The sequence below is a fragment of the Callionymus lyra genome, chromosome 19, assembly GCF_982586985.1.
Source record: "Callionymus lyra chromosome 19, fCalLyr1.hap1.1, whole genome shotgun sequence".
Classification (NCBI taxonomy): Eukaryota; Metazoa; Chordata; class Actinopteri; order Syngnathiformes; family Callionymidae; genus Callionymus; species Callionymus lyra.
This window is the reverse complement of record NC_141836.1, coordinates 10,819,793-10,846,138: the sequence shown is the minus strand read 5'-3', so window position 1 is coordinate 10,846,138 and position 26,346 is coordinate 10,819,793. Positions and strand designations below refer to the sequence as shown.

At 37.6% G+C, this 26,346-nt stretch overlaps 2 protein-coding genes across 8 annotated transcripts in view; one reads left to right on the top strand and one right to left on the bottom strand.

Annotated features, from left to right (window-relative positions):
- LOC148059470 (myosin-3-like) overlaps window positions 1-23,182 on the top strand; it is a 30,192-nt gene extending 7,010 nt beyond the window's left edge. The window contains exons 8-45 of the mRNA XM_087782388.1: window positions 4,794-4,886; window positions 4,957-5,020; window positions 5,081-5,179; window positions 6,452-6,555; window positions 6,620-6,758; window positions 6,826-6,944; window positions 7,007-7,156; window positions 8,109-8,279; window positions 8,356-8,535; window positions 8,603-8,735; window positions 9,476-9,552; window positions 9,622-9,709; window positions 9,913-10,030; window positions 10,582-10,705; window positions 10,760-10,896; window positions 10,968-11,138; window positions 11,201-11,285; window positions 11,852-12,094; window positions 12,161-12,337; window positions 12,486-12,631; window positions 12,769-12,859; window positions 12,923-13,080; window positions 13,890-14,121; window positions 14,192-14,318; window positions 15,534-15,652; window positions 15,723-15,919; window positions 16,578-16,761; window positions 16,833-16,998; window positions 18,264-18,388; window positions 18,450-18,565; window positions 18,639-18,825; window positions 19,971-20,180; window positions 20,243-20,368; window positions 20,436-20,526; window positions 20,583-20,767; window positions 21,660-21,755; window positions 21,833-21,967; window positions 23,000-23,182. Of these exons, the coding sequence (XP_087638514.1) occupies window positions 4,794-4,886; window positions 4,957-5,020; window positions 5,081-5,179; window positions 6,452-6,555; window positions 6,620-6,758; window positions 6,826-6,944; window positions 7,007-7,156; window positions 8,109-8,279; window positions 8,356-8,535; window positions 8,603-8,735; window positions 9,476-9,552; window positions 9,622-9,709; window positions 9,913-10,030; window positions 10,582-10,705; window positions 10,760-10,896; window positions 10,968-11,138; window positions 11,201-11,285; window positions 11,852-12,094; window positions 12,161-12,337; window positions 12,486-12,631; window positions 12,769-12,859; window positions 12,923-13,080; window positions 13,890-14,121; window positions 14,192-14,318; window positions 15,534-15,652; window positions 15,723-15,919; window positions 16,578-16,761; window positions 16,833-16,998; window positions 18,264-18,388; window positions 18,450-18,565; window positions 18,639-18,825; window positions 19,971-20,180; window positions 20,243-20,368; window positions 20,436-20,526; window positions 20,583-20,767; window positions 21,660-21,755; window positions 21,833-21,967; window positions 23,000-23,011 (5,175 nt within the window). The 3' untranslated portion in view covers window positions 23,012-23,182. The remainder of the gene's footprint in view (window positions 1-4,793; window positions 4,887-4,956; window positions 5,021-5,080; window positions 5,180-6,451; window positions 6,556-6,619; window positions 6,759-6,825; window positions 6,945-7,006; window positions 7,157-8,108; window positions 8,280-8,355; window positions 8,536-8,602; window positions 8,736-9,475; window positions 9,553-9,621; window positions 9,710-9,912; window positions 10,031-10,581; window positions 10,706-10,759; window positions 10,897-10,967; window positions 11,139-11,200; window positions 11,286-11,851; window positions 12,095-12,160; window positions 12,338-12,485; window positions 12,632-12,768; window positions 12,860-12,922; window positions 13,081-13,889; window positions 14,122-14,191; window positions 14,319-15,533; window positions 15,653-15,722; window positions 15,920-16,577; window positions 16,762-16,832; window positions 16,999-18,263; window positions 18,389-18,449; window positions 18,566-18,638; window positions 18,826-19,970; window positions 20,181-20,242; window positions 20,369-20,435; window positions 20,527-20,582; window positions 20,768-21,659; window positions 21,756-21,832; window positions 21,968-22,999) is intronic.
- Window positions 23,183-23,977: 795 nt separating this feature from the next.
- sulf2b (sulfatase 2b) overlaps window positions 23,978-26,346 on the bottom strand; it is an 88,297-nt gene continuing 85,928 nt past the window's right edge. For 5 of the 7 annotated variants that reach the window (XM_087781251.1, XM_087781249.1, XM_087781254.1 and 2 more), the window contains one exon: window positions 23,978-26,270. In XM_087781251.1, coding sequence (XP_087637377.1) covers window positions 26,240-26,270 — 31 coding nt within the window. In that variant the 3' untranslated portion in view covers window positions 23,978-26,239. The remainder of the gene's footprint in view (window positions 26,271-26,346) is intronic. The other 2 variants (XM_087781253.1, XM_087781255.1) reach the window with 1 other exon arrangement.

Here is a 26,346-nt window from a genome sequence, read left to right as displayed (position 1 = left end):
TTAAACACATCAGTGTTTCTTTTGGGATTCGAACCCACAACCTTGGGGGCAACATGCTTATCAGGGACTTGTGCTCTAACCACTTGACCACAACTGTCCACAAATTATAATTTGATTAGGATATATTTATGTTGAACGTCTGGAAATAAGTGATAAAATCAGAAGTCTTGATGGGATTTGAACTCACAACCTCACGAACTTCAAACTTGAGCCATGACTTCTGTTCTAACCACTTGACCACAGTAGATCATACAAGAACATAGTGAATTAACAATTTTACACTTTCATTTTAGACCTATTGACTAAAATTGTGAGTGGGGTTTGAACCAGCAACCTGCAGAACTCAAAATTGCAGCCAACTTACTCACTGAGCTAGAAGATCTAGATGGCAATTTTGGTAATAATAATAGAAGACAGAGAAGTCTACAAAGTTTCAACATGAAGATGAATCATTAAAATATTAAATAATTTAACTTGTTCAGGTTGTTTCGCCCCCTGCAGGATCACAAGAGAACACTCACTCAGGTCCTAGATAACAAGTCAACTATGAAGGTAAAGGAAAGAAGTGGATTTGAACCCAAGTCATAAGAGGTCACGGATCTTAAAAAAGAACAAACAATGTAACCACTCGACCACGAAGGCTAAGTGATCACTGCTGAAACTAAGTTGTAAGAAGTTAAAGTGAAACAACATTAAGACTAAACTAATTTAGTGTTTAGTGAGTATAAAAAGGGGTAATTGAACCGGCAACCTGCAAAACTCCAAATTACGGTCGACTAAAACACTGAGCTATAATTTCTTGAAAGGAACAATGGTGATAATGATAGAAGACAGAGAAGTCAACAAAGTTTCATCTAGAGATCAGTCATTCAAGTTAAGTTGAATATGAAAGTGAAGGAAAGAAGTGGACTTGAACCCAGGTCATAAGAGGTCTTGACTCTTAAAAAAGGACAAACACTTTAACCACTCGACCACAAAGGCTGAGTTGTTGCTCCTGAAACTAAGTTATGAGAGTCAAGTCACACTGACTCGAAAATAAAAAAGCATTTAGACTTTATTGCTTGTGTTCAACAAATCATTGAAATATTAGATGATTAAACTTGTGCAGGTTGTGTCGCTCCCTGTAGGATCACAAGAGATCAGTCAGTCAGGTGCAAGTTAAGTTGAATATGAAAGTGAAGGAAAGAAGTGGACTTGAACCCAGGTCATAAGAGGTCTAGAATCTTAAAAAATGACCAACACTGTAACCACTCGACCACGAAAGCTGATTTGTGATCATTGAAACTAAGTTATATGACTCACTTCACACTGACGCGAAAGTAAAAACATTTAGACTTTATTGTTCGTGTTCAACAAATCATTGAAATATTAGATGATTAAACTTGTGCAGGTTGTGTCGCCCCCTGTAGGATCACAAGAGATCAGTCAGTCAGGTGCAAGTTAAGTTGAATATGAAAGTGAAGGAAAGAAGTGGACTTGAACCCAGGTCATAAGAGGTCTAGAATCTTAAAAAATGACCAACACTGTAACCACTTGACCACGAAAGCTGATTTGTGATCATTGAAACTAAGTTATATGACTCACTTCACACTGACGCGAAAGTAAAAACATTTAGACTTTATTGTTCGTGTTCAACAAATCATTGAAATATTAGATGATAAAACATGTGCAGATTGTGTCGCCCCCTGTAGGATCACAAGAGAACAGTCAGTCAGTTCAAAGTTTAGTTGAATATGAAGGGTAAGGAAAGAAGTGGACTTGAACCCAGGTCATAAGAGTTCACGAATCTTAAAAAGAACAGGCATGTTCACCACTCACCCACGAAGTTGAGTTGTTGCTTCTGAAACTAAGTTAAAAGAGTCACGTCAAACTGAAGTTCAAGCGAAATAACAGACTAAATTGATGTGTTGAGGATGTAACAGGGAATTGAACCAGCAACCTGCAGAAATCCAAATTGCAGTCAACTTAAACACTGAGCTATACGTTCTTGAAAGGAACCTTGGTGATAACAACAGAAGACAGAGAAGTCAAAAGAGTTTAATCTAGAAAATAGTCACAGGTCTTGGTTAAGTTGAAGGAAAGTAGTGGATTTGAACCCAGGTCATAAGAGGTCTTGACTCTTACAAACAAACAAACACTGTAACCACTCGACCACGAAGGCTGAGTTGTTTTCACTGAAACTAAGTTATAAGACTCACTTCACACTGATGTGAAAGTAAAACAAGATTTAGACTTTATTGCTCGTGTTGAGGATCTAACTGGGAATTGAACCAGCAACCTGCAGAAATGCAAATTGCGTTGGAACGAAACAGCAAGACATACGTTCTTGAAGGAAAAGCTTGTGATTATAATAGAAGACAACAAAGTTCCATCAACAAATCATTGAAACATTACCAGATTAAGGTTGTGTCGCCCCCTGCAGGATCACAAGAGAACAGTCAGGTGTAAGTTAAGTTGTATATGAAGGTGAAGGAAAGAAGTGGACTTGAACCCGGGTCATAATAGGTCTCGAATCTTAAAAACAAAGAAGCACTGTAACCACTCGACCACGAAGGCTGACTTCTTTGAACTAGGAAACTAAGTTATGTTGTCACAAGATTTGTTTAAAAGTGAAGATGTTGCATAATTTCCAGTGAAAGTCATGCTCCGTGGCATTTATCTTCTTAATTCAATCAATAATAGGGATATTTTCTCCAACAACTCGACCACATCTTGACCTAATCATTTGATTAGGATATATTTCCGTTTGAGCATTTGAAAAGAAGTGATAAAAAAAGACAAGGAGTGAGTGGGACTTGAACATGCAACCTTTAGTATGGACTACATGGGTCTATCCGAGTGAGCTAATTACCCACATGAACACAGGTCTTTCTGCACACTTCTGTTTCTAAACATTTCAATAGGATATTAAAATGTGAGACAAATGTGGGACTTGAACCTAGAACAGTCATTAACTCCACTCTGCGATGCAGTAGTTCATCCCAATGAGCTATTGGACCACAGAAGTGGAATTTCGATTTTAATATTTATCCAACTAACATGAACAATTCTGCTCTATTAAAATGTACAAGCCAGGAATTGATCTCATGACTCCATGTGTTGAGCAGAGACTCCGCCATTAGAGATAAATAATGTATAATGTGCTGCAGCTGGACTTGAACCAACAACTCAAGAACATGTTGCAGGTGCTCAACAAGCTGAGCTATTAGTAGGTGATGAAGCAACAAGAAATATTCTTAATTAAACATATTAATTAAAAGATGCACATTCAAAATACTTTGACTTATTTAAGAATAAAAAAATAAAATTCTGTTCATCCCTAGTTATATTTTTCTCCTTGTGTTCTGACATTGTTTTCTCAAGCTTGCCTTTATTGCATTTTGCCATCTTTCTTTCTTGTCCACCATCTTTCTTTCATGTCCGCCATATATTTCTTGTCCACCATCTTTCTTTCTTGTCCACCATCTTTCATGTCCACCATCTTTCTTTCTTGTCCACCATCTTTCATGTCCACCATCTTTCTTTCTTGTCATGACCTTCACGCAACAACTGGGCTTCACTTAGCTCACTTTAAACACATCAGTGTTTCAGTTTATGTTCCCTTGTTGGAAGAGTGGGATTTGAACTCATGAAGACCGGAGGATTCAAACTTGAGCAGCAACTCGCGCTCTAACCACTCGACCATAGCCGTCACAACTGAGACTCCTGAATCAAAGTGTAAAAACTGTTGAAGATATAGCTGGGATGTGAACCACCGCAATATAGGTTTGTTATTTAACTCAAGATGTACAGAGTTTAGATTCTAATCTTCAAGATATACGATGGAATAAAGTTACATCTTAAAGCAAAAGTCCTGCACTTGTTTGAATCCTCTAGTCTGCATGAGTTTGAATCCTACTTTTCAAACAAAGGGAAAATAAACTGGTACAACGTGGCTGTTATGAAAGACGATGACAGAATGCAATGGAGGTGGAGTTTTATGAAGTAGAGCATGATGGCAGAAAGATAAAACATATCCTTAAATATTGCACTCTCTTGACTGGAAGTGTGGGATTTGAACTCACAACAATGTGGACTTTACACTTGAGGAGGGACTTTTGTCTCAACCACTAGACCACTAGACCACAGCCCTGCACACTCAAGCATTTGATCTTCACAACTTTATATTAAACATTTGAAAAAGTAGTCAAAGAAAATGTGGGAATTGAACCTACACAAGTCCTTCATCTCCACTCTGTGATGTAGGTGTTCATCTCAATGAGCTAGACACAAGAAAGTTTTCGATACAGATATTTATCCAACTAACGTGAACCATTCTGCTCTGTTAAAAATGAACCAGCCGGGAATTGAACCAATGACCCTGTAGTGTTGAGCGGAGACTCAACCATTGGACCACAACAGACAACAAGGACACTTTAGAAAGACAGACAGATTATATATAAACAATAATAGAACTGATAAAAAATAAAACAAAAATGTAAGGCCTAAAATGCATGAAGTATTGTGAACTTTTTTCTAATTTGCCTGACGTCACAAATAGACAGAGATAATAGATGATAATATAATATTTATAGAGGTTAAATGTTTTTAATTTACATTCTATGACACATTTGTGTTTGTATTTTTTTTTACCATAAATACAATGGTCTTTGGATGGAAGATAAAACAACTTTTGCTCTTTCGTGTTTCAATTAAACGTCCGGCAGATGACTGAGGATGAGAGGATACAGTCAACTACAGATTTTCGTCACTTATAAAGACTTCTAATATTTATCAATTAACCATGTTTTCAGGCAAATTTGGAAGATCAGATCATCGAAGCAAATCCTGCGATGGAAGCGTTCGGAAACGCTAAAACCATCCGTAACGACAACTCATCTCGTTTTGTAAGTAATATTTTGAAGTTTTGATTTTTAAAAACAAAAACCTCATTGAGATACTTTTTTGTTTATGCAGGGGAAATTTATCCGAATTCATTTTGGACCAACGGGGAAACTGGCGTCTGCTGACATTGACATATGTGGGTTTGAAGTGTTTATAAATGAATATAAAGTGTATTTTAACGACATATATCTTGTAGATCTACTTGAGAAGTCCAGAGTTGTGTTCCAGCAGCCGAGTGAGAGAAGCTACCACATCTACTACCAGATTCTTTCCAACCAGAAGCCAGAACTTCAAGGTAATCACATTGTTTTTAATGTAATCAATGTAAAAAATATTCATCATTATTGTGTAAATGCAAATATTTTTTTCCATTCAATTCAAACCCTTCAAGTTATGTTTCAACTCCTTCCACTTTGACCTTCAGCTACTACTAATTCTACAATTTATTGTACTTCTAATTCTACTGCTACTTGTACTTGTACTTGTAGTACTAATTCCACTACTACTTCTACTTACACTACTACTACTTATTTTACTCCCACTACTACTACTTATTCTTCTACTAGTACTACTACTAATTCTACTACTTGTACTACTACTTCTACGGCTACTACAAATTCTACTACTTCTACTTCTATTACTTCTTCTACTACCACTACTACCATTTATTCTACTTCTACTACAAATTCTAATACTTCTACTACTACAGTTTCTACTGCTAATGCTACTACTTCTTCTACTCCCACTACTACATCTACTACTACTTCTACTACTACTTCTACTACTTCTTATACTCACACTACTACTACTTATTTTACTCCCACTACTACTACTTATTCTTCTACCACTACTACTACTAATTCTACTACTTGTAATACTACTACGCCTACTACAAATTCTACTACTTCGACTTCTATTACTTCTTCTACTACCACTACTACTTCTACTTCTACTTATTCTACTTCTACTACAAAGTCTAATACTTCTTCTACTGTTAATGCTACTACTTATTCTACTCCCACTACTACATCTACTACTACTTCTACTACCAATTCTACCACTTATTCTACTCACACTACTACTACTTATTTTACTCCCACTACTTATTCTTCTACTACTACTACTAATTCTACTACTTGTACTACTACTTCTACGGCTACTACAAATTCTACTACTTCCACTTCTACTTCTATTATTTCTTCTACTATCACTAATACTTCTACTTCTACTACTTATTCTACTTCTACTAAACATTCTAATACTTCTAATACTACATTTTCTACTACAAATTCTACTACTTCTACTTCTTCTTCTATTGCTACTTATTCTACTTCTACAACAAATGCTACTACTTTACTACATCTTCTACTCCCACTACTACTACTTATTCTACTTCTACAACAAATGCTACTACTTTACTACATCTTCTACTCCCACTACTACTACTTATTCTACTTCTACTTAAAAATCAACTTCTTCTTCTAGCATTTCACGTCACAGATTCCATATTCACACTGATTTTTCTTCTGGAAATGCAAATGTTCTAGTTTTCACTTTTCTCTTCCAGACATGCTGCTGGTCACCAAAAATCCCTACGACTACCACTTCTGCTCTCAGGGGGAAACCAAAGTGGAGGGCATGAACGACGGAGAGGAGCTGATGCTGACGGATGTAAGGGATCGACAACTTTAATATTAGATTCAAAACAACCGTGTGAACGTCAACTCGTGTGCAGCACGCCATGGACACTCTGGGCTTCACGGCGGAGGAGAAGTACGGCTGCTACAAGATCGTCGGCGCCATCATGCACTTCGGAAACATGAAGTTCAAGAAGAAACCGAGGGAGGAGCAGGCTGAAGCCGACGGCACAGAGAGTGTGTATTTACAACTTGAGATTCATGTCTTCATAAAATGCATGATAGAAAAGTGTTGTGCGTCCAGGTGTGGATAAAGCGGCGTATCTCATGGGGATCAGCTCAGCCGACCTCATCAAAGGCCTGTTGAATCCTCGGGTGAAAGTTGGAAACGAGTTCATCGTGAAAGGACAGACCGTGGAACAGGTATTTATTCAGAATCTATTCTTTTAAGTGTCGATCATCCACTCGTGGGTTTCTATTTGCAGGTCTACTTCGCAGCTGCAGCTCTCGCTAAAGCCACTTACGACCGGATGTTCAAGTGGCTGGTGGGTCGCATCAACTTGTCCTTGTCGACCGCCGTGACCCGACAGTACTTCATCGGCGTCCTGGACATCGCTGGATTTGAGATTTTTGATGTAAATATACCCACAGAAATGAATGTCACCAACCTTTTTACTGTTGCGAACTGTTTTATTGTCAGCATTGAATTGACAGAGCGACCGAAAAAAGTACAAATATAGAAACATTCACAAAAAAACTGAAACAAAATCAATCTCAACATAATGCTTAATCAGCAAAAGCTGTGAACTAGTGGTTCACTCATTTTCATTAGTTTACTGGTTTATTTTTTTATTAAACTTAACTGAATGTCAATAATAGGGGTGTGTTAGAAAATATTGATATGATGATATATATTTATTCACAATCCTTACTCCACAATAATTCTTTTATATTATTTATATTGTATATATCTTTTTCCAAATCATGTTTAACTTTTACAGTAGTTCTTTAATTGTAGTTTTTATTTTTATTTAATTTATTTATTATTTAAAATTAGCGTTCAAACATATACGTTTGTTCATTTTTGTGTTGCGATTACACTTCCACCCACTAGATGGCAGCAGTTTTTATGTACACAATCCTGCAAGATCCCTGGCAATTACTAAGGACGAGAGGATACAGTAGACTCCAGTAGCTTTTAAAGCTGATGTTTGGAGATATTTCGGTTGACACAAATGACTCATGTGGTTTGTAAATTTTGCAAAACCAGAGTCAAGTATTCGACAATACTACAAATATATTCTTGTTCCTACAGTATCACAATACATCGTATTGTTGCCCCTGTATCGTGATACATATTACGTCAGATTCTTGCTTACACACACTAGTTAATACCTACAGCCTAATGTGACTTCAGAGAAAATCTTCTTTCAAAATAAAACACATTTCAGACATTAAATTAGACGAGATGTTATATTTTTTCTTTCTCGAATCTAAGTTTTAATCGACTAGTTTCATGGATGGTTTTGCGATCGCAGTTAAAAACCTAAACTGAATAACAACTGTTTCTTCTCTTTGTCTTTGCAGTTCAACAACTTTGAGCAGCTGTGCATCAACTTCACCAACGAGAAGCTGCAGCAATATTTCAACCACCACATGTTCATCCGCGAGCAGGAGGAGTACAAGCTGGAGGGCATCGAGTGGACCTTCATCGACTTCGGCTTGGACCTGCAGGCCTGCATCGACCTGATAGAGAAGGTATCGTCGCAGCAAAGGATTTACACTCAACTTCAAATGATGGTGAAAAGCAAACTGTTGATTTATGTTGCTCCAGCCCTTGGGTATCATTTCCATCATGGAAGAGGAGTGCATGTTTCCCAAGGCCACAGACCTCAGCTTTAAAACCAAACTGTACGACAACCATCTGGGAAAATCACCAAACTTCCAGCGTCCACGCTTGGACAAGAAACGCAAATATGAGACGCACTTCGAGGTCGTTCACTACGCCGGAGTGGTGAGTATTAGCGAGAGGTGTTGTTGTGAAGTCTGTTCGTAATGTTGTTTTTTTTTAACCGATACAGGTGCCGTACAACATCATCGGCTGGTTGGACAAAAATCGGGATCCGTTAAATGAAACCGTTGTGGTTTTGTTCCAAAAATCCTCGAACAAGTTGATGGCTGCCATCTATGAGAGCTACATCTGTGCCGAGACAGGTACGGAAACGCTTCCATGAAATGGAAGTTAAATAAAAATAAGGAAGTAAATCAGTTCCATCAGAATACTGAATTGGTTGAATTTACTATTTTTAATGTTGAAACTTTCTTTATTAGAATTTTGCTCATTTCAAACATTGGATTTTTGTTGAATAATTTAATTTAATTATTATGTATTAATTATGTATTGAAAGGTTTCCTTTTTAATAATTGAATTTAAAAGTCTAAAAATATTTTCAATGATTTCTTTTTTTTAAGAAAGTTTTATGTCTTATTCCAATAATAACAATAAAAAAGGCTTTTTAATTCAATATAAAAAGGTTGACACTACTGTATTATACAAATGTTTGTTTAAGCATTTTTTATTTAAAAGGCTACAAAGTAAAAAAAATAAATACATTATTTAGACGTTTCTTTTTTCATTGGAATAAAATTGTGTAAAAAGGAAAATATTCAAATTAAAAAATAAACTTAAACCTTTCAAAATACAATTTAATGAATTAAATTAAAATAATTCAACCTTTAATATCGAAATGATTTAATTAAATTATAAAAAAAATGAATTAATAATTAAATGCTTAAAAAAACCAACACTATAATAAACAATACTAATAGTCAAAGTTTCAACATTTGAAAGGTTAAATAACTATTCAGTATTATCAATATTATGCTACTGACACACTTCCATACAAGGTCAACACGCTGCTGGAGATGTTGGTCTTATTATCATTTTGTTCTAGTCAATGATCCGAAGCAAGAGATCAAGCGCAGGAGGAGGAAGGCGGCTTCATTCCAGACGGTTTCTCAGCTACACAAGGTGATGTGAACTGAGTAGCTGAAGCCATTGTGTAGCTGTGTTGTGTAACAGCAATATATTTGTCAACAGGAGAATCTAAACAAACTGATGGCCAACCTCAGAAGCACGCAGCCGCATTTTGTCCGCTGCATCATTCCCAACGAAAGCAAAGCTCCAGGTGAATAAAGTGGTAGAAATGTGTCGCCATTATCCAAAGGTGTCATTTCTGTTATATAAGAAGCAACAATATTTTATACACTTTACACCTTCTTAAAGTGTATAATTGTGTTAATTTATCGTTCAGTTATCTTTAAAACAACTTGGAATACTTGTGTATATTTTTCTGATTCTTGAAATTTTGCATCCATGTGTTTGATTCAGGCGTCATCGACCCCTTCATGGTCCTGCATCAGCTGAGGTGTAATGGAGTCCTGGAAGGAATCAGGATTTGCAGGAAAGGCTTTCCAAACCGAATCTTTTATGCTGAGTTCAAGCAGCGGTGAGTTTATGAACCTCGACAAGTTTGATAATGAAATAAAAGGGCAGAGTGGTGACCTTTCAACCAGTAGTTGTTTTTAGCCTTTTTCGTTTTCATGGACGTCTTAACCCTGATAACAAAGAAAATTGAGGTCACCAGCCATAAAATGAGATTGATTAACCTTACCTAATCTGAATAATAAGGACTGCCAGGAATCACACAAGTCCAGGAACAAACAGGAAGTACAAGGAGGTACCAGGTCATGAATTATCAAGTAGAACTGAGCAACGAGCCGATGCTGGTCTACAGAAAATCCAGTGCATAAGTAGAGCTGTGGTGATTGCTGACAGGCGTGTGTCTGTTCCAATACTGTGAGGAACCTGACAACTGTCTGCAAAAGACCAGAAAGCAGAGACAAGGATAGGAATTTAAGAAGCACAATAACAATAGTTAGGAGATAATAGTTTTGAAAGAATATGCAATCTTCATTTGAACAATAATCAAATGTTATTTAGAAAAGCTTTTACTTTGTTCCAAACCAGCAATCTAGTGTAATTGAGTTTCTTTTCTAGCTACCGGATCTTGAATCCGTCAGCAATCCCTGAGGATTCCTACGTGGACAGTAAGAAGGCGGTGGAGAAGCTGCTGGGCTCCCTGGACATCGACCACAGCCAGTACAAGTTTGGCCACACAAAGGTACCGTCAAGTGTTCAACTTTTACTTACCGTCACTCATGAATCTCTCCTGCAGGTGTTTTTCAAGGCCGGCCTGCTGGCCCAGTTGGAAGACATGCGAGACTATCGTCTGTCTCAGATCCTGACCATCGTCCAGGCCATGTGCAGAGGGAAGCTGATGAGGGACGAGCGAGAGAAGATGCTCGGACAATGGTCAGTGTGGGTTGAGATGTAAAATAAAAGAAGTCAAATGTGAAGCAGTCTCAAGTCTTCTGGGTTTCTAGGTACGCCGTCTCCGTGATCCAGTTCAACCTGAGGGCGTACTACACGGTCCGAACATGGCCCTGGATGATGCTCTTCTATAAGCTCCGCCCAATGCTGCGAAGCGCTCAAGTGGAAAAGGAGCTCGCTGTCCTTAATGCCAACTTGACAAAGTTAAAGGAAGCTTACGGCAGGTAACTCTTCCTTTAAAGTGATTTTTAAGTTTCAGACTCAAAGCACGCTATTTTTTTCCAAGATCTGAGCTGAAGAGGACTGAAGTGGAGGAGCGGCAGGTGATTCTGGTGCAGGAGAAAGATGACTTGAAACTGCTACTCCAGGCTGTAAGTCAAATGTTGAAAGTTTATTTAGTCGTTTTCCCACATATTCATATTATATGTGCAGTAGATTGTTTTACAGAACAAATTCCTCATCATAATTTGCTTAAGGAGAGCCAGGACTGGAAGACTATTATGGTGCAGAGCAGAGAAATTTACAAAAATCGTGGCAGTATTATTGAAAACACAACAAAGAACAGCAAAATGTCCACAAGGTTGTGTCAATGTCCAGTCAGTCATTTCTTAGAATCAACCCAAAAAAAATAAAAAGGGTTAAAACCAGAGTTGGCTGCCAGGCACAAGAACCATTGAAGAAGCACAGAAAAGAGAGATCGGAATAAAACCAAAAAGTTCCAGAAAAAACAGTAACACAAAAGCACTGACAGCTAAAATGACAGGTAGATCTCAATATCCAAAAAAAGGTGATCCAAATGAGGCTACACGAAGTCAGGAACTATCGAAGTATGAACCGACGCTGGGTTGAAGAAAACCCTGCGTTCTGAGTTAATCGTGTTTATTGCCAACAGCTAAGGCCGTGACAAGCCTTCACGTCTTCATGTTCTTCCCTTCAGGAGCAAGACAACCTTATAGATGCAGAGGAGCGCTGCAACCAGCTGATCCAGTCCAAGATCTCCATGGAGTCCAAGCTGAAGGAGGTGCACGAGCGTCTGGAGGACGAGGAGGAGGTCAGTTCCAAGCTGATGGTCAAGAAACGCCAGCTGGACGAAGAGGTGGTGACACTGAAGAGGGACGTGGATGACCTTGAGATGACCCTGGCCAAAGTGGAGAAGGAGCGACACGGCGTGGAGAATAAGGCGAGTCATTAATAACAGACGTTTAAAGTTGAAGAAAATATTGACTCTTATCACAAATCCCTTCAGGTGAAGAATCTGTCCCAGGAAATGTGCGTCCTCGATGAATCCATTTCCTCCCTGACGAGGGAGAAGGGCGCCTTGCAGGAAGCCCACCAGCAGGCACTGCATGACCTTCAGACTCAGGAGGACAAGGTCAATATTTTGGCCAAGGCCAAAACTCGACTGGAGCAACAGGTGGACAATGTAAGTGAATCCCTGGTTGGTGAAAATGTTGGGACATTTCTGCATTAAGAGCTCTTTTTCTGTGCGTTGTGCATATGTAGCTAAACTTAATATTATATATTTAGACAAAAAATGATTGAATTTGAGTGACGCTGACCTTCACCTGTAGGTGGAGAGTTCTTTGGAGCAGGAGAAGAAAGTGCGTATAGACCTGGAGAGAACCAAGAGAAAGCTAGAGGGCGATCTCAAGCTGTCCAGCGACTCAGTGAGGGACCTGGAGACTCAGAAGGAAGAGATGGAGGGAAGATTGTCCAAGTAAGAGACACGTCTGGGTCAAAAGAAATGTTTATAAATATATAACTTTTAGAGCTTTAATATTTCTGCATATCTGTTCTTTTAAATAATCAATTTCAAGATTATCGGATGATTTATTTCTCATCTTTTGTCTCCAGAAAAGACATTGAGTTGGGTCAGCTGCAGGCTAAACTGGAGGACGAGCAGAGTTTGGTGGCTCAGCTCCAGAAGAAGATCAAGGAGCTTCAGGTCTGTTTTGAGCAGATAAATTGTTTTATTATGACTATATAATAAAATCGAAGACGCTTTCAGACTCGCATCGAGGAGCTGGAGGAGTCGTTCGAAGCCGAGAGAGCGTGGCGAACCAAGGCCGAGCGCCAGAGGAACGACATCGCCCGAGAACTGGAGGAACTGGGCGAGAAGCTGGAGGAGGCTGGTGGAGCCTCTGCAGCTCAGATCGCACTCAACAGGTGATCTTCACATATTGAAGCTCTTGAATAAGATACAAGTCCACTCTTCAAAGAGTTTTGTGATCAGGAATAGGGGTGTGTATTGGCAAGAATCTGACAATACAGTGTCCACAATACGTTATATTGTGATACTGTAGTAACAAGGATATATGTGTAGTATTGTCCAGTACTTGACTCTGGTGTTGCAGAATTTCCAGACCACATGACTCTTGACGGATTGGTAACTGCTTTCATTTGTTTTGAAACCAAAATATGTCCAAACATCAACTTTAAAAACTACTAGAGTGGACTGCATCCTCTCGTCCTCAGTCATCATTAGGATATTGCAAGAATTTCTTGTTCCATTTACTGTAGTGGGCGTACTGGCTGCTGCCATCTAGCAGCCCAAAGTTTAATTGCAACACAAAAATGAACAAACACTGAATATTTGCATGTTGATTGTAAATTAAAAAATGTTTTTAAATATATATATATATATATATATTTAAAATGCATTTTCATTTTATACAAACTTTATTAAAACATTAAATATCTATGATTCTTTTTTTCATGTTCTTACAGCCCCGAACCATTATATAACTAAATATTTTGAAGCTGCTGGAGTCTACGGTATCCTCTCGTCCTCATTGCCAGGACTTCATTGTTCCTTTAGCTATGGTGAACGTAATTAATTGTAATTTAAAATTAGTTTTAAAACAATTTCATTATAGTATCAACGGACGTAATGAATTGTAAATAAAAAAATCGGAAATATTTTTACTATATACTGTATATTAAATTAAAATTAAGTTTGGTACACCTGTGCTCAGGAAGCGGGAGGCGGACTTCCTGAAGATGCGCCGCGAGCTGGAGGAGACCAGCCTCCACCACGAGACGACGGCGGCGACGCTGAGGAAGAAGCATGCAGACATGGTGGCGGAGCTCTCGGAGCAGATCGACGGCCTGCAGAGAGCCAAGCAGAAGCTGGAGAAGGAGAAGGCGGAGTTCAGGCTGATGTCCGAAGACCTGAGCAGCAGCGTGGAGCAGCTGTCCAGAGCCAAGGTGTGTCGTCGTTGTGTTGAAGTTGTGTTTGAGTTGTTTGATGATGATGTGTGTGTGTGTGTGTGTTCAGGCTGCAGTGGAGAAGATGTGCAGAGGGTTCGAGGACCAGCTGAACGAGAGCAGGAGCAGGATGGATGAACTCCAGAGACAACTGACCGAGGTCTCGGCACAGAAAGCTCGAGCCGTCACAGAGACAGGTGAGAGGTCAACTCAAAAGGTCAAACATATGCTGTGTCCCAAATCGCATACTAGCGTACTCCAAGTTAGTATTTTTAGTGCGTAAGTGCGTCTCAATTCTTAGTATGCAAAATTGAGTGCGCCATGCACACTTAATTGGTGTACTAAAACGCCCACAAAACTGAGTATGGTTCGATGGACACTAACCACCCTAAACGGCCGCCATCTTAGTGGCGTTGTAAGCGGAAGTTACGTCATATATAAATGCATATACCTGTGTATATATATATATATATATATATATTCATATACGTACAGGTGTATTATTTTCAGCAGCAGTAGAAGGATGAGACGTCTCTGGTGCTGATACCAGCGTAAATATCTTGCGAATATTTAGTTTCTCATATTTTTTCTTTTTCTTTTCCCAAACTTGCAAAACGTGCTGCCAGCAGGTGGCGATAACAGCTGGTTGCAAGCATGTTAAATAGTAGTAGAAGAAGCTGGCGCGTCATTTCCAGTTAGTGTGTAACAGTAGTGTTTGATTTGAGACATACCATCAGTTGAGAATTGGCGTACTAGTTAGTATGTACACTATCCTGATGCATACTAACTTCTAGTATACTAAGAGAAGTATGCGATTTGAGACACAGCAAAGATGTATATTCAGCAAACAGAAAGTACTCTTTCCATATCCTCTTATAATTCCTTGAAGCTCAATTCATCTTACTTATCTCCGCGTTTATTCTTCTTCACCAAAAATCATACTTTTGACATCAATGATCTGTCTCCCTTAACTTATCTTAAACACTGTCATCTTAAAGATCATGACATGAACATGCAACTACTTTTATTTTGGAACAACCCAGACTTCCTGTGGATCCTTAAAAAAGCTCAAAAGACGTTACATTCACGAATATAAAAAATGTATTGGTGTTTAAAATGTCTTAAATAAAATGTTTGAAAACGGGAAAATTTGAACACATGGTAAATAAGATTTGACAACGGTGTATTTTTATATATATATATATATATATATTTTAATATATATATTTTTAACATTTATTTATATTCAAATATAGTAATAATTAGGAAATCGACTATTGATTTATGACTTTAAAAGCAGTTTTTATGTTAAATTTCCTCTGTAACTGATCTTTTTTTTATTTATTTATTGTCGAGTTGATCTTCAATTTAATCTGCGTTTGCAAAGCACTGACTCCAAGTCTGCTCACCAGCCGAGTACAGTCGCCGCCTGGAGGAGCGCGAGGTCTTGAGTAACCAACTTCAACGCTCCAAAGCCGGACTGTGTCAGAACTTGGACGACGTGAAGCGACAGATGGAAGAACAGAGTCAAGTAAGAGTTGGTTTTTATATGAAACATGGATGTTTCACTCGCAGGATTACTAAAAACGTGTCGCCTTCAGGCTCGTGTGGCGCTCGCCCACGCCGTCCAGGCGTCACGCCACGAGTGCAGTCTCCTCCGGGAGCAGCTGGAGGAGGAGCAGGAGGCCAAGGCTGAACTGCAGAGGGCGCTGTCGCTTGCCAACAGCCAGAGCAGCCAGTGGAGGGCCAAGTATGAGACGGACGCGGTGCTTCGGATCGAGGAACTCGAAGAAGTCAAGTGAGTTTGTCGGGTTTACTTTTGGTTTTGGCCCCACGACTGCTTGTTTGATTGACACCTCGATGTAGAGTCGACACTGTCCATATTATTCGTTTAAACTCTTATTTTAAAGATATTAACTCACTTACATTTTGTGATGAATTTTTTCACAATAATCGATATTTAAAGGCAACGCCAAGATTCATTTTATATTTTTGTAGTTATTTAAAAAAACAAAGTTTTTTAATTTATAACTAACATGCAAATATTAACTGGGTTTATTCATTTTTGTTTTGCCATTCAATTTCCAGCCACTAGATGGCAGCAATGAAAATTCGGCTAGATCCCTGCAATGACTGAGGACGAGAGGATACGCATTGTACCAAAAGATTTTTGTCAACACACACCTATACTGTTATAAGTAGTGAGGAAGCTTCATGAAACAGTGTCATGTTGTTTAGAGGTCAGCAGGTGGCGCCACCAGTTAAACGATAGAGATGTTTCATTAGAACAGTTGTTAAAAACAAAAGGAAACTAGTGCAGAGACGCCATCTGGTAGACTCTGATAATAATGACACAGCTTCATGAAGCTTCATAAGTCCATCACTACTTCATTTGACCGAGATATAGGAACGACACTTTGAAACTCACCTTCTCTTGCGTTGTCAATCTCTCGCAGGAAGAAGTTGGTAGTTAAACTCCAGACGGCCGAGGAGGGCGTGGAGGTGTCGCAGGTGAAGATCGGCTCTCTGGAGAAAACCAAGCAGCGAATGCAGACGGAGATCGAGGACCTGGCGATGGAGGTGGAACGTTCTAACGCGGCCATCGTGTCTCTGGAAAAGAAGACGCGTAATTTCGACAAAGTCAGACAAACTCAAAAAAAAAAACGTTTTGTTGCAAAAACTCAAAAATGCGTCTTTTGTTTTTTTTTCAGCTGATGATGGAGTGGAAGGAGAAATACGACGGCAGCCAGTCGGACCTCGAGGTTTCTCAGAAAGAGTCTCGCAATCTGAGCACAGAACTCTTCAAACTGAAGAACAGCTACGAAGAAGCCCTGGACCAGCTGGAGACCATCAAGCGAGAGAACAAGAACCTCCAAGGTTTCTCTTAGGCATTACTGGGAGTAAAAAAAAAAAATCTAAAATAAGCTTTAGCGTCAATATGATTGTCATTGTAACGGTTTAGCTAGCAAGGTGACCCAGGAGCGAAGGATATTAAGTTCACAAAAGACAGTTTAATATTCACACAAAAAAGTCCACAAGATGGCACAAAGGTCTTTAAGAGTCAACTTAAAAAGTCAAAGAAAACTAAAGGCAGGTGTGGCTGCAAGGCGCATGATCCACTACAAAAACACAAAAATGAAATCCACAACTCAAGTTGGTTCACTAGGCGAACTACTGAGAGGTTTACCGATGGTCCAGAGAACATGTGCTGACATTGATTAGCCTGATCGTCGACAGCCGTGGATCTTGCCAAGCACCGCCCTCACCGACTGTCAAGAGAGCATCGGAAAAAAGGAAACCCAGGAAAAGACTGTACAAAATAAAAGCCCCAGGAAGGACAGTCATATTTTGTTTTAAAATAAAATACATTAAATGGAAAAAATGTAGATATACCATCAAATAAATTGTCATATTTTCTTTTCTATACATTATATAATATTATACAATTAAAAGTCTAATTCCAATAATTACAATTTATATTTTATTGTTAATTCAATTAAATGAGGAAATGTGATATAAAAGCATTTTATGGCATATTTCCTCTATTATAGAATTTAAAATAAAATACATCAAATACTAAAAAGTGGAATTATGCCATAAAGAAATGGTGGCATATTTAATATACATTTATTTAAAATATATTCGATATTGAAAAACTATATGACTTCTGATTTCTTTTCTATACATTTAATTTTACAAATCGGATTAAAAACAGCATATTTCCTATACTATAAAAAAAAAAAAAAAAAAAAATAGTTATGCCGTAAATTAATTTTGATTGTTTATAAATTTAGATGAAGTATTATGATATAAAATCATTTTATGGCATGTTTCCTTCTTTATGGAATCTAAAATAAAATATACAAATGCCAAGAAAAAATTGTGCCATTTAATAGATTTCGCAATATCTTATTTTATATACATTTCATTTAAAATATGGATATATATCCTATTTTAAAGAATTTAAAATAAAAACACCAAATAAATATATAGAATAAAATATAAAATCACAAAAAAATAATAATAATAATAATGAAAAAGAACAAATATATAAACTGAACTAAAATGAACTGGTAACTTTTAGCAGTTTTAGAGTTTTACGGCTGATCAGTCTCACAATGTTCTGACCTGATGATCCTCAGAGGAGATCCTGGACTTGAGTGAGCAGATCAGCCACGAAGGAAAGACCATCCACGAGCTGGAGAGAGTCAAGAAGCTCCTGGACGTGGAGAAAAGTGACATCAAAGCAGCTCTGGAGGAGGCCGAGGTGAGATCTCGGACGACACGCCTCGTGGTACTGATCCTGATCTGGGACGTCTTTGCTCAAGGGCACTCTGGAGCACGAGGAGAGCAAGACCGTGAGGTTCCAGATGGAGCTCCAGCAGATCCGGACCGAGATGGAGCGCAGGATCGCGGAGAAAGATGAAGAGCTGGACAATCTAAGGTGGTGAAGCTCTCGGAAAAATATTCGCTCACGGCGCTCCGGGGGCGGTGCAGTGACCTCTGTCCTCCACCAGGCGGGGCAACCAGCGCTCCCTGGAGACCATGCAGGCCAGTCTGGAGGCGGAGATCCGGAGTCGCAGCGAAGCCGTTCGCCTGAGGAAGAAGATGGAGTCGGACCTGAACGAGATGGAGGTGCAGCTCGGTCACGCCAACAGAGAGGCGTCCGAGAGCCAGAAGGTCGCCAGACACCTGCACACACAGGTGAGTCATGGACGTCATGGTTTGATGGTTTTCACTTTAATAAAGTGTGTATATGATAAAATGTATAACAGAGATTGTTCATTTTTGTGTCGCAATAAAACTTCATGCCACTAGATGGCAGCCGTCATTATGTAACTGCAGCTAAATAAACAAGGAAATCCCGATGTTGACTGAGGATGAGAGGATACAGTCAACTCCAGCAGCTTTCAAAGCTGATGTTTGGACATATTTTGGTTTCCAACAAACAAAAGTAGTTACGACTTCATCAAGAGTCATTTGAAGAACACGCGACTAGTGTAATATCAACACACACAAATATTGCAATATTTTTATCATGATATTTTATGATATTCAACAGCACTGTAAAGTTTTTTTTTTTTTTTTTTTTTAAGAAACAACTTTTCTTTGATACTGTAGGAACAAAAATATATTTGTAGTGTTGAATTTCACACTTATGAATTAAAAAACATTTTACTACACACAAAACCCCCCAAAATGTATAAATTTGTATTTACAATTAACATGAAAATATTCATGGGGGTTGTTAATCTTTGTCTTGCAATTAAACTACAGACCCCTAGATGGATTTACATTCCCTGCAGCTCGAGGAACAATGAATTCTGGGCGATGCCTGAGGACCAGAGGATACACACGACTCCACTGTTTGGACATATTTTGGTTTAAAAAAAAAAGTAGTAGTTAAAGTAGTTAAAACTTCGTCAAGAGTCATGTGGTCTGTAAATTCTTCAACACCAGAGTCAAGTACTCGACAATACTACAAATATATACTTGTTACTACAGTATCACAATATATCGTATTGTTGCTCCTGTATCGTCAAATATCTCAAGATTTTTGCCAAACACACCCTCTTACTTATTGGGCCAAACTCTAGACTCCCATGATGCCTTTCTACAACACTGACTTATTTATCGCTAAAATACTAAATTCGATGTTGCCATTCCAAAAGTGATCGACAGCTGTGATTGGTTGGCTGGGCGGCAAAGCATCTTGGGAGCTGTTCAGGTCACCGTCACTGAGAGGGATGGCGCCTCATTTTGCGATGTTGATTTCAAATAAATGTTGTTAGTAAGTTTAGTAAAAGAATTCAAAGGTGGATTTGAACCCCTGGATGGTCTCTCTGCAGGTGAAGGAGCAGCAGGTGGAGCTGGAGGACAAGATCCAGACGGCCCACCAGCTGAAGGAGCAGGTGGTGCTGGTGGAGCGACGCTGCACCTTGATGGCGGCGGAGGAGGAGGAGCTGCGAGGCGTCCTGGAACACACCGACCGCTCGCGCAAGGTGGCCGAGCACGAGCTGGTGGAGGTGTCGGAGCGAGCCAACCTGCTCACCACCCAGGTACAGAAGAGAAGGTCCAGGGTCGGTTCGGAACCACGCCTGACCCAACCTCCTCCTCACAGAACACGGGCCTGCTGAACCAGAAGAGGAAGCTGGAGGGCGACCTGTCGGTGCTGAGCGGCGAGGTGGACGAGGTCATGCTGGAGAGTCGCAGCGTGGAGGACAAAGCCAAGAAGGCCTTCAGCGACGTGAGTCCTCGAGTCCAGGTCCGGGTTCGAGCGGTTCCTGAGGCGACTCCTGTTGTTGTGTCCTCAGGCCGCCATGATGGCCGAGGAGCTGAAGAAGGAGCAGGACAGCTGCAGCATGCTGGGGAGGATGAAGAAGAACATGGAGTCCACGGTCAAAGGTAACAAACGCCGAAGGTGTCGGAAAAAAAACGCTGACGGTGCATTTTCCTGACAGAGCTGCAGGTGAAGCTGGACGAGACGGAGCAGATGGCCTTGAAGGGAGGGAAGAAACAGATGCATAAGCTGGAGAACAGGGTGAGGGACCTGCAGACGGAGCTGATGGTGGAGCAGAAGAAGAGCGAGGACTACAACAAGGGCGTCCGGCGCTACGAGAGGAAAGTCAAAGAGTTGACCTACCAGGTGAGATCCTCCATTTTAACAAGTTATATAATACATTATTTATCTAATGGCATAACAAGAGCTTTTGATATTGTAATTACAATAATACAATTTGTTATTCGTAACCTTGTTAATGCTTTACCAAAATGGTGACACTATAATAAAACCATTTTATTTTACATTTAAATTGAATTATTGGAACTAGAATATTAGAATACTGATTCGATTTTTTTTAAAATTTAAAATGTGTTTTTTACTTTTAAACTTTAAAATTATTGAAAATTGTTTGTGTATTAATTCAATAATTTCTATATTAAAAGTATATATTTGTAATGATTGAATAATTAAATTTAATTATTCATCAATTGAAAGGTTACATTCTTTTTTTTTAAACAATTCATTTCATTTTTTATAAATAGAATATATATAGTATATATATATATATATATATATATATTTACAGTGAGTTTGATATGTAATTCAATATTTTTCTTATTCGTAGCCTTGTAAATTTAAAAGTTTATGAATAAAAAGATTGATTTTTTCCTTTAAAAATGTTTCTTTTTGTTTATTAAAAAAGGTTGAAGAATTAAGTTAAAAGAAATTACCATTATTCCTGAAACAAATTAAACCTTTCAATATCTGAATTATTTAATTCAATCATTCAGAGCTTTTTTTTTTAAAACCTCAACATTTTATATTATGTTATATTATTATATTATATATATTCTGATTCTGATACACCATGTTATGTTGTTTTTATCCTCCACCCTGGATTTAATTGGATTCTGTGATTTTTTGTGAAGTGACTTTGAGTTTTGTGAAAGGTGCTTTTAATTAAATTGTATTATTATAATTATAATAATAATAATTATTATTATTATCATAATAAACACTAACTGGTGCTCTGCAGTCGGAGGAAGACAGGAAGACTCTCCTAAGGATGCAGGAACTCGTCAACAAGCTTCAGTCTAAAGTCAAAGGCTACAAGAGACAAGCAGAGAATGTTGTGAGCAGAAGATTTTTATCTTGTTTTTTGTTTACCTTTGGGGACGTTAGGGTGTAGTAATAGTGTCTGTCCACCAGGAGGAGCAGATGAGCTGCAGCACCGTCCGCTTCCGGAAGATGCAGCACGAGCTCGATGACGCGGAGGAGAGAGCGGACATCGCGGAGACGACAGTCAACAAGATCAGGATCCGAACCCGCGAGCAGACCAGCAAGGTGAGCAACACCAATCAAATCAATTACACAAAATACGTTTATTTACTTTAAAATATGTCATGCTTCCTGTCAATGAAATAATGTATTATTTAATTGTAAAAAGGTTAAATAAAAAATAAAAAATTCAGACAATAAAGGTTGCTTCAATGAAAAAATAAGTTGTTTTTAATATAAATAAAATAAATTTAGATAAGAAAAGGTTGCTTCAATGAAAAAATAAGTTGTTTTTTAATATAAATAAAATAAATTTAGATAAGAAAAGGTTGCTTCAATGAAAAAATAAGTTGTTTTTAATATAAATAAAATAAATTTAGATAAGAAAAGGTTGCTTCAGTGAAAAAATAAGTTGTTTTTAATATAAATAAAATGTATTTAGATAAGAAAAGGTTGCTTCAATGAAAAAACAAGTTATTAATAATAAAATATTTTTATATATTAAAAGGCTGCTTCAATAAAAAAAAAGGTGTTAATAGAAACAATATATTTAGATAATAAAAGGTTGCTTCAATGAAAGAAATACGTTGAAAAGAAAGTGTTGAGAAACTTTAAAATGTTTAAAATCTGAATTTTCTTCCCGTTAGGTCCATATTACGTGACATTTGTGTCTATTATTCAATCCCAACAAAAATCAATTGAAGTCGTTTTTATTTCGTTTTAAATTCCTTTTTGGTTTTGATTGAAAATCATTTTTCGACTGAAGAACAACTTTATCTTTTTACCTCCTTACCTGTCTTAAACTTTCTTAATTATACATTTAAATATATACTTGTTATTTAATACGTGGAAATGATTTGAAAAAAGCTTATTTAAATGTGTTTGTTGTAACTGAATGTATCACCAATAAAAATGTACATTTCAAGTGGAATGTTTCATAAATATATTATCCAAAGAGGTTCATTAAGTTTCTCTTCGAGCTTGTAAAATAATTGTCAAAAGCAAATAATTCACATTTAAGCGATATTTAAATGCAAAGTTGCATTAACGACCGCCAGGGGGCGTCTATGTTCCTGACGCTGTCTTCTCCTCCTGCAGGTCATTGAATGAACGCAGTCGAGCGTCGAGTGAGTTTTGCTGTGAGTTTGTGTCGCTTTTTAAAAAAAAAACTTTTGTTTGAACTCTGACCTCTGCATGAACCTTAGACAGTGGGGTGTGAAGTTTGCTGTGTTGCCATGGAAACGGACGAGTTGTTGGATGATGTTGAAGAATAAATAGAATCACTGCTGAGGTTTGTTGGAATTTAGTTTTCTTATTTCAAAATAAGAGTCATCGCGGAAGTAGATCAGTGACGTCAGAATATTGAACGGTTGAATTGAACGTTTCAAACATCTAAACGGACTTGAATTATTAAATCGTTTTTTCATTTTATCTTTGAAACGTTTTTTTGAACATTAAATTAAATATATAAATAGGTTGAGATCGTTTTAAATTAATATTCGAATTAAATCATTTTTATACTCAAAGGTTGTTTTTTTAATAATTACATTTTAAAAATCGAATATTTACAAATTGTAAACAAAAATTAAACGTTTATTATCATAAACCCAACAATATAAATGTGTGTGTATATATATATATACAATATATATATACATACACGTTAGGTAGAACTTTAATGTTTTTTTTTACAAATTATCCACAGCAAATACAGCCATTTTTCATAAAAAATAATCAAAATAAAATAAGAACAAGAGCAAAGAGAAATAAAGTGAAAGAACAAGATACAATCTAAGTCTAAAGATAAAGAACATATATTTATATACATATAATCAATAGCCCTTTAATTTCAATATAAAATGTGAGAGTGCTAACATATTTATATTGAATTTAAGAAGCTACAAATGAAATATTGAATTCAGAAAATGTTCTTTTGTATGTAAATAAGAATATTTTGACTTTATGAAAATGCATTCAATTTGAAAAATGTGTATTTAAATAAGTACTTCATATACAACTGATTAAAAAGTTCCAGAGTTGGAGTCAGAAGAATTTTTCGGCGACATCCGTGGTCAACAGTTTGGCATCAACACTTTATTCACAGACTATCACTGTTTCCACAGGTCAGTGGCGACTGTACACGTGTTAGGTCAGCATCACATGGCAGGATTACATCATCACGACCCTTCCTAGCTCAGTTCAGTCCTCAAAGTGCTCAGCAGTTTGTCCTTCAGTGTGTGTGTGTGTTTATGTGTGTGTACATGTGTGTGTGTGTGTGTGTGTGTGTGTCCGGGTCAGAACCACGGCAGGTCCAGAGAGGAGGAGAGTGTGCGTCGCTACACGTTCACAGATACATTCAAACACAGTCAGAGGAGAGAAGACGAGAAGAAGAAGAAGAAGAAGCACCGAAAACATTCAGGTTCAAAACACAAACGTCTTCAAGTCTCAACAGTTTTTCAAACATGAAGAATTTTTTTTTTGTTTCGTTTCTTGAAAACACTTTTCACTCACAGTCACACTTATTGCTGAGCAACTAACAGAACATCAGAGACATTTGCCATCGTTTCTAAATTATCTTCGTCACGGTTTGAAAAGACGAATGTTTGTTTTTCTAGTTTAGCTTTTGTTCGGATTCTCTTCAAAAATGTAAACTTTTCTTATTAGCTGTGTTTTTTTTAAGTGATCTTATTTTAATTAACTTTAATCGAAGCTTATAAACGATTGTTTTAACTTAACCGTTTCTCTATTAGCTCTTCAGTGGCATCACTTTGAATAAAACTTTATTCAACACTTGTCTGTACGACAAACACCAGCTCAACCAAAGACACTTCTTTGCAAAAATAATAAAATGTTCAGTCTACAATATCAATAAAGTTTTTCTTGTATTAACACGAATAAGAAGGGCTTGAATTATACTGTTATGACTCGTCATCAAAAATTAATTAATCATTTAAATTACTTTTTACTTTATATTCTCCATTAAGGGACTTAAAAAAAAAGAAATTAGACGACACGCCCAACTTTATTGAAGCGTATGAACAATCGTTTTAGCTTAATTTTTTTATTGTTTTAGATTTTTCTGTGGCCATTAGTGAAAAGAAAAAAAAATTGAATAAAACTTTATTTAAATTGTGTCTGTACAACAAACAGAGCTCAGGGAAAGACAGTTTATTTTGCAAGAATGATCAAATGTTTACTCTACATTATATATAAAGTTTTTATGTATTAACGTGAAAAAGGGCCTGAATTATACATTAAGTTTAAATGATGACATCAAAACTGTGAATAAAAAAAATAAAATCTATGTCTTAATGTTCATAATATCCACCATTAAGTGACCTTATAATTAATAACTAATTAATTAAACCACTAATTCAATTTTCTTCTGAGGCCACTAGTGATTAAAAAAAAAAAAAAAAAAAAAAAGTTTGAATATAACTTTATTTAACATTTGTCCGGATGACAAACACAGCTCAAGCAATGACACATTTTTGTTTTGTCAAAATGATAAAATGTTCAGCCTGCATTATATATAAAGTTTTTCTCGTATTCACACGAATAAAAAGGGCCTCAAAATATACTGTCATGACTGCAGCGGTGATGAGAATAAATACAGCAGGTTCGCAAAAGTCCTGAAAATGATTAAATTCAATCTTAAGAGCTTCTTTAAATGGACACCACACAGGTGTTGTCATGACGACGCCTCCCCTCACGACACCTTTTAAATCACCGTGAATGAACCCGTGAGTGCATCTGAAGGGGTTTTGAACACCGTCACCAAAACACGAAAAGTTCCCTCTTGACCCGTCGTCTCGTGGAAACACTAAATATATTTATTATTATTTTCGGCTTAGAGGGGGGCACCGCATTGCATCATGGGTAATATAAGGCTGCGTCACAGTTTAGAAACGTTAAAAAAAAGCGAAACAAAAACAGTTTTTTTTTTTAGTTGGTTGAGAATTTCAGGGGCGATACTTTTATAAATAAGAGGGATTATGGGAAATATTTCTGTGTTACGCAACAAAACGAGTGCAAAAGTTTCTTCTAGCTTGAAAAGCAGATGTCAACGTAAAAACGTCTGTTTCAAGATTATTTACATTCTTTAAATACAAAAAAAAACGCTTCAAGAAAAGTGACGGAAGCTCCTCCTCGGGTTCTCATGCAAATAAAAATCCAGGATGAAGAAGCGCGTCCGACTGGTTTCTCCTGAGAAAGAGGAGGAAGAGGAGGAAAGATGAAGAGTTCCATGTCCCACTCGGCGTCTCCCCCCCGAGGCTGCTGATTGGTCGACGTACTGACTGTGGTTCTTCCTTGTCAGACTCCGCCGGAGAGGAGGCTTTAACCCTTCCATCCGTCCCAGATGGGACCCCTGCAGAGAGGCGTGGGGGGTCAGAGTGTGTGTGTGTGTGTGTGTGTGTGTGTGTGTGTGTGTGTGTGTGTGTGTG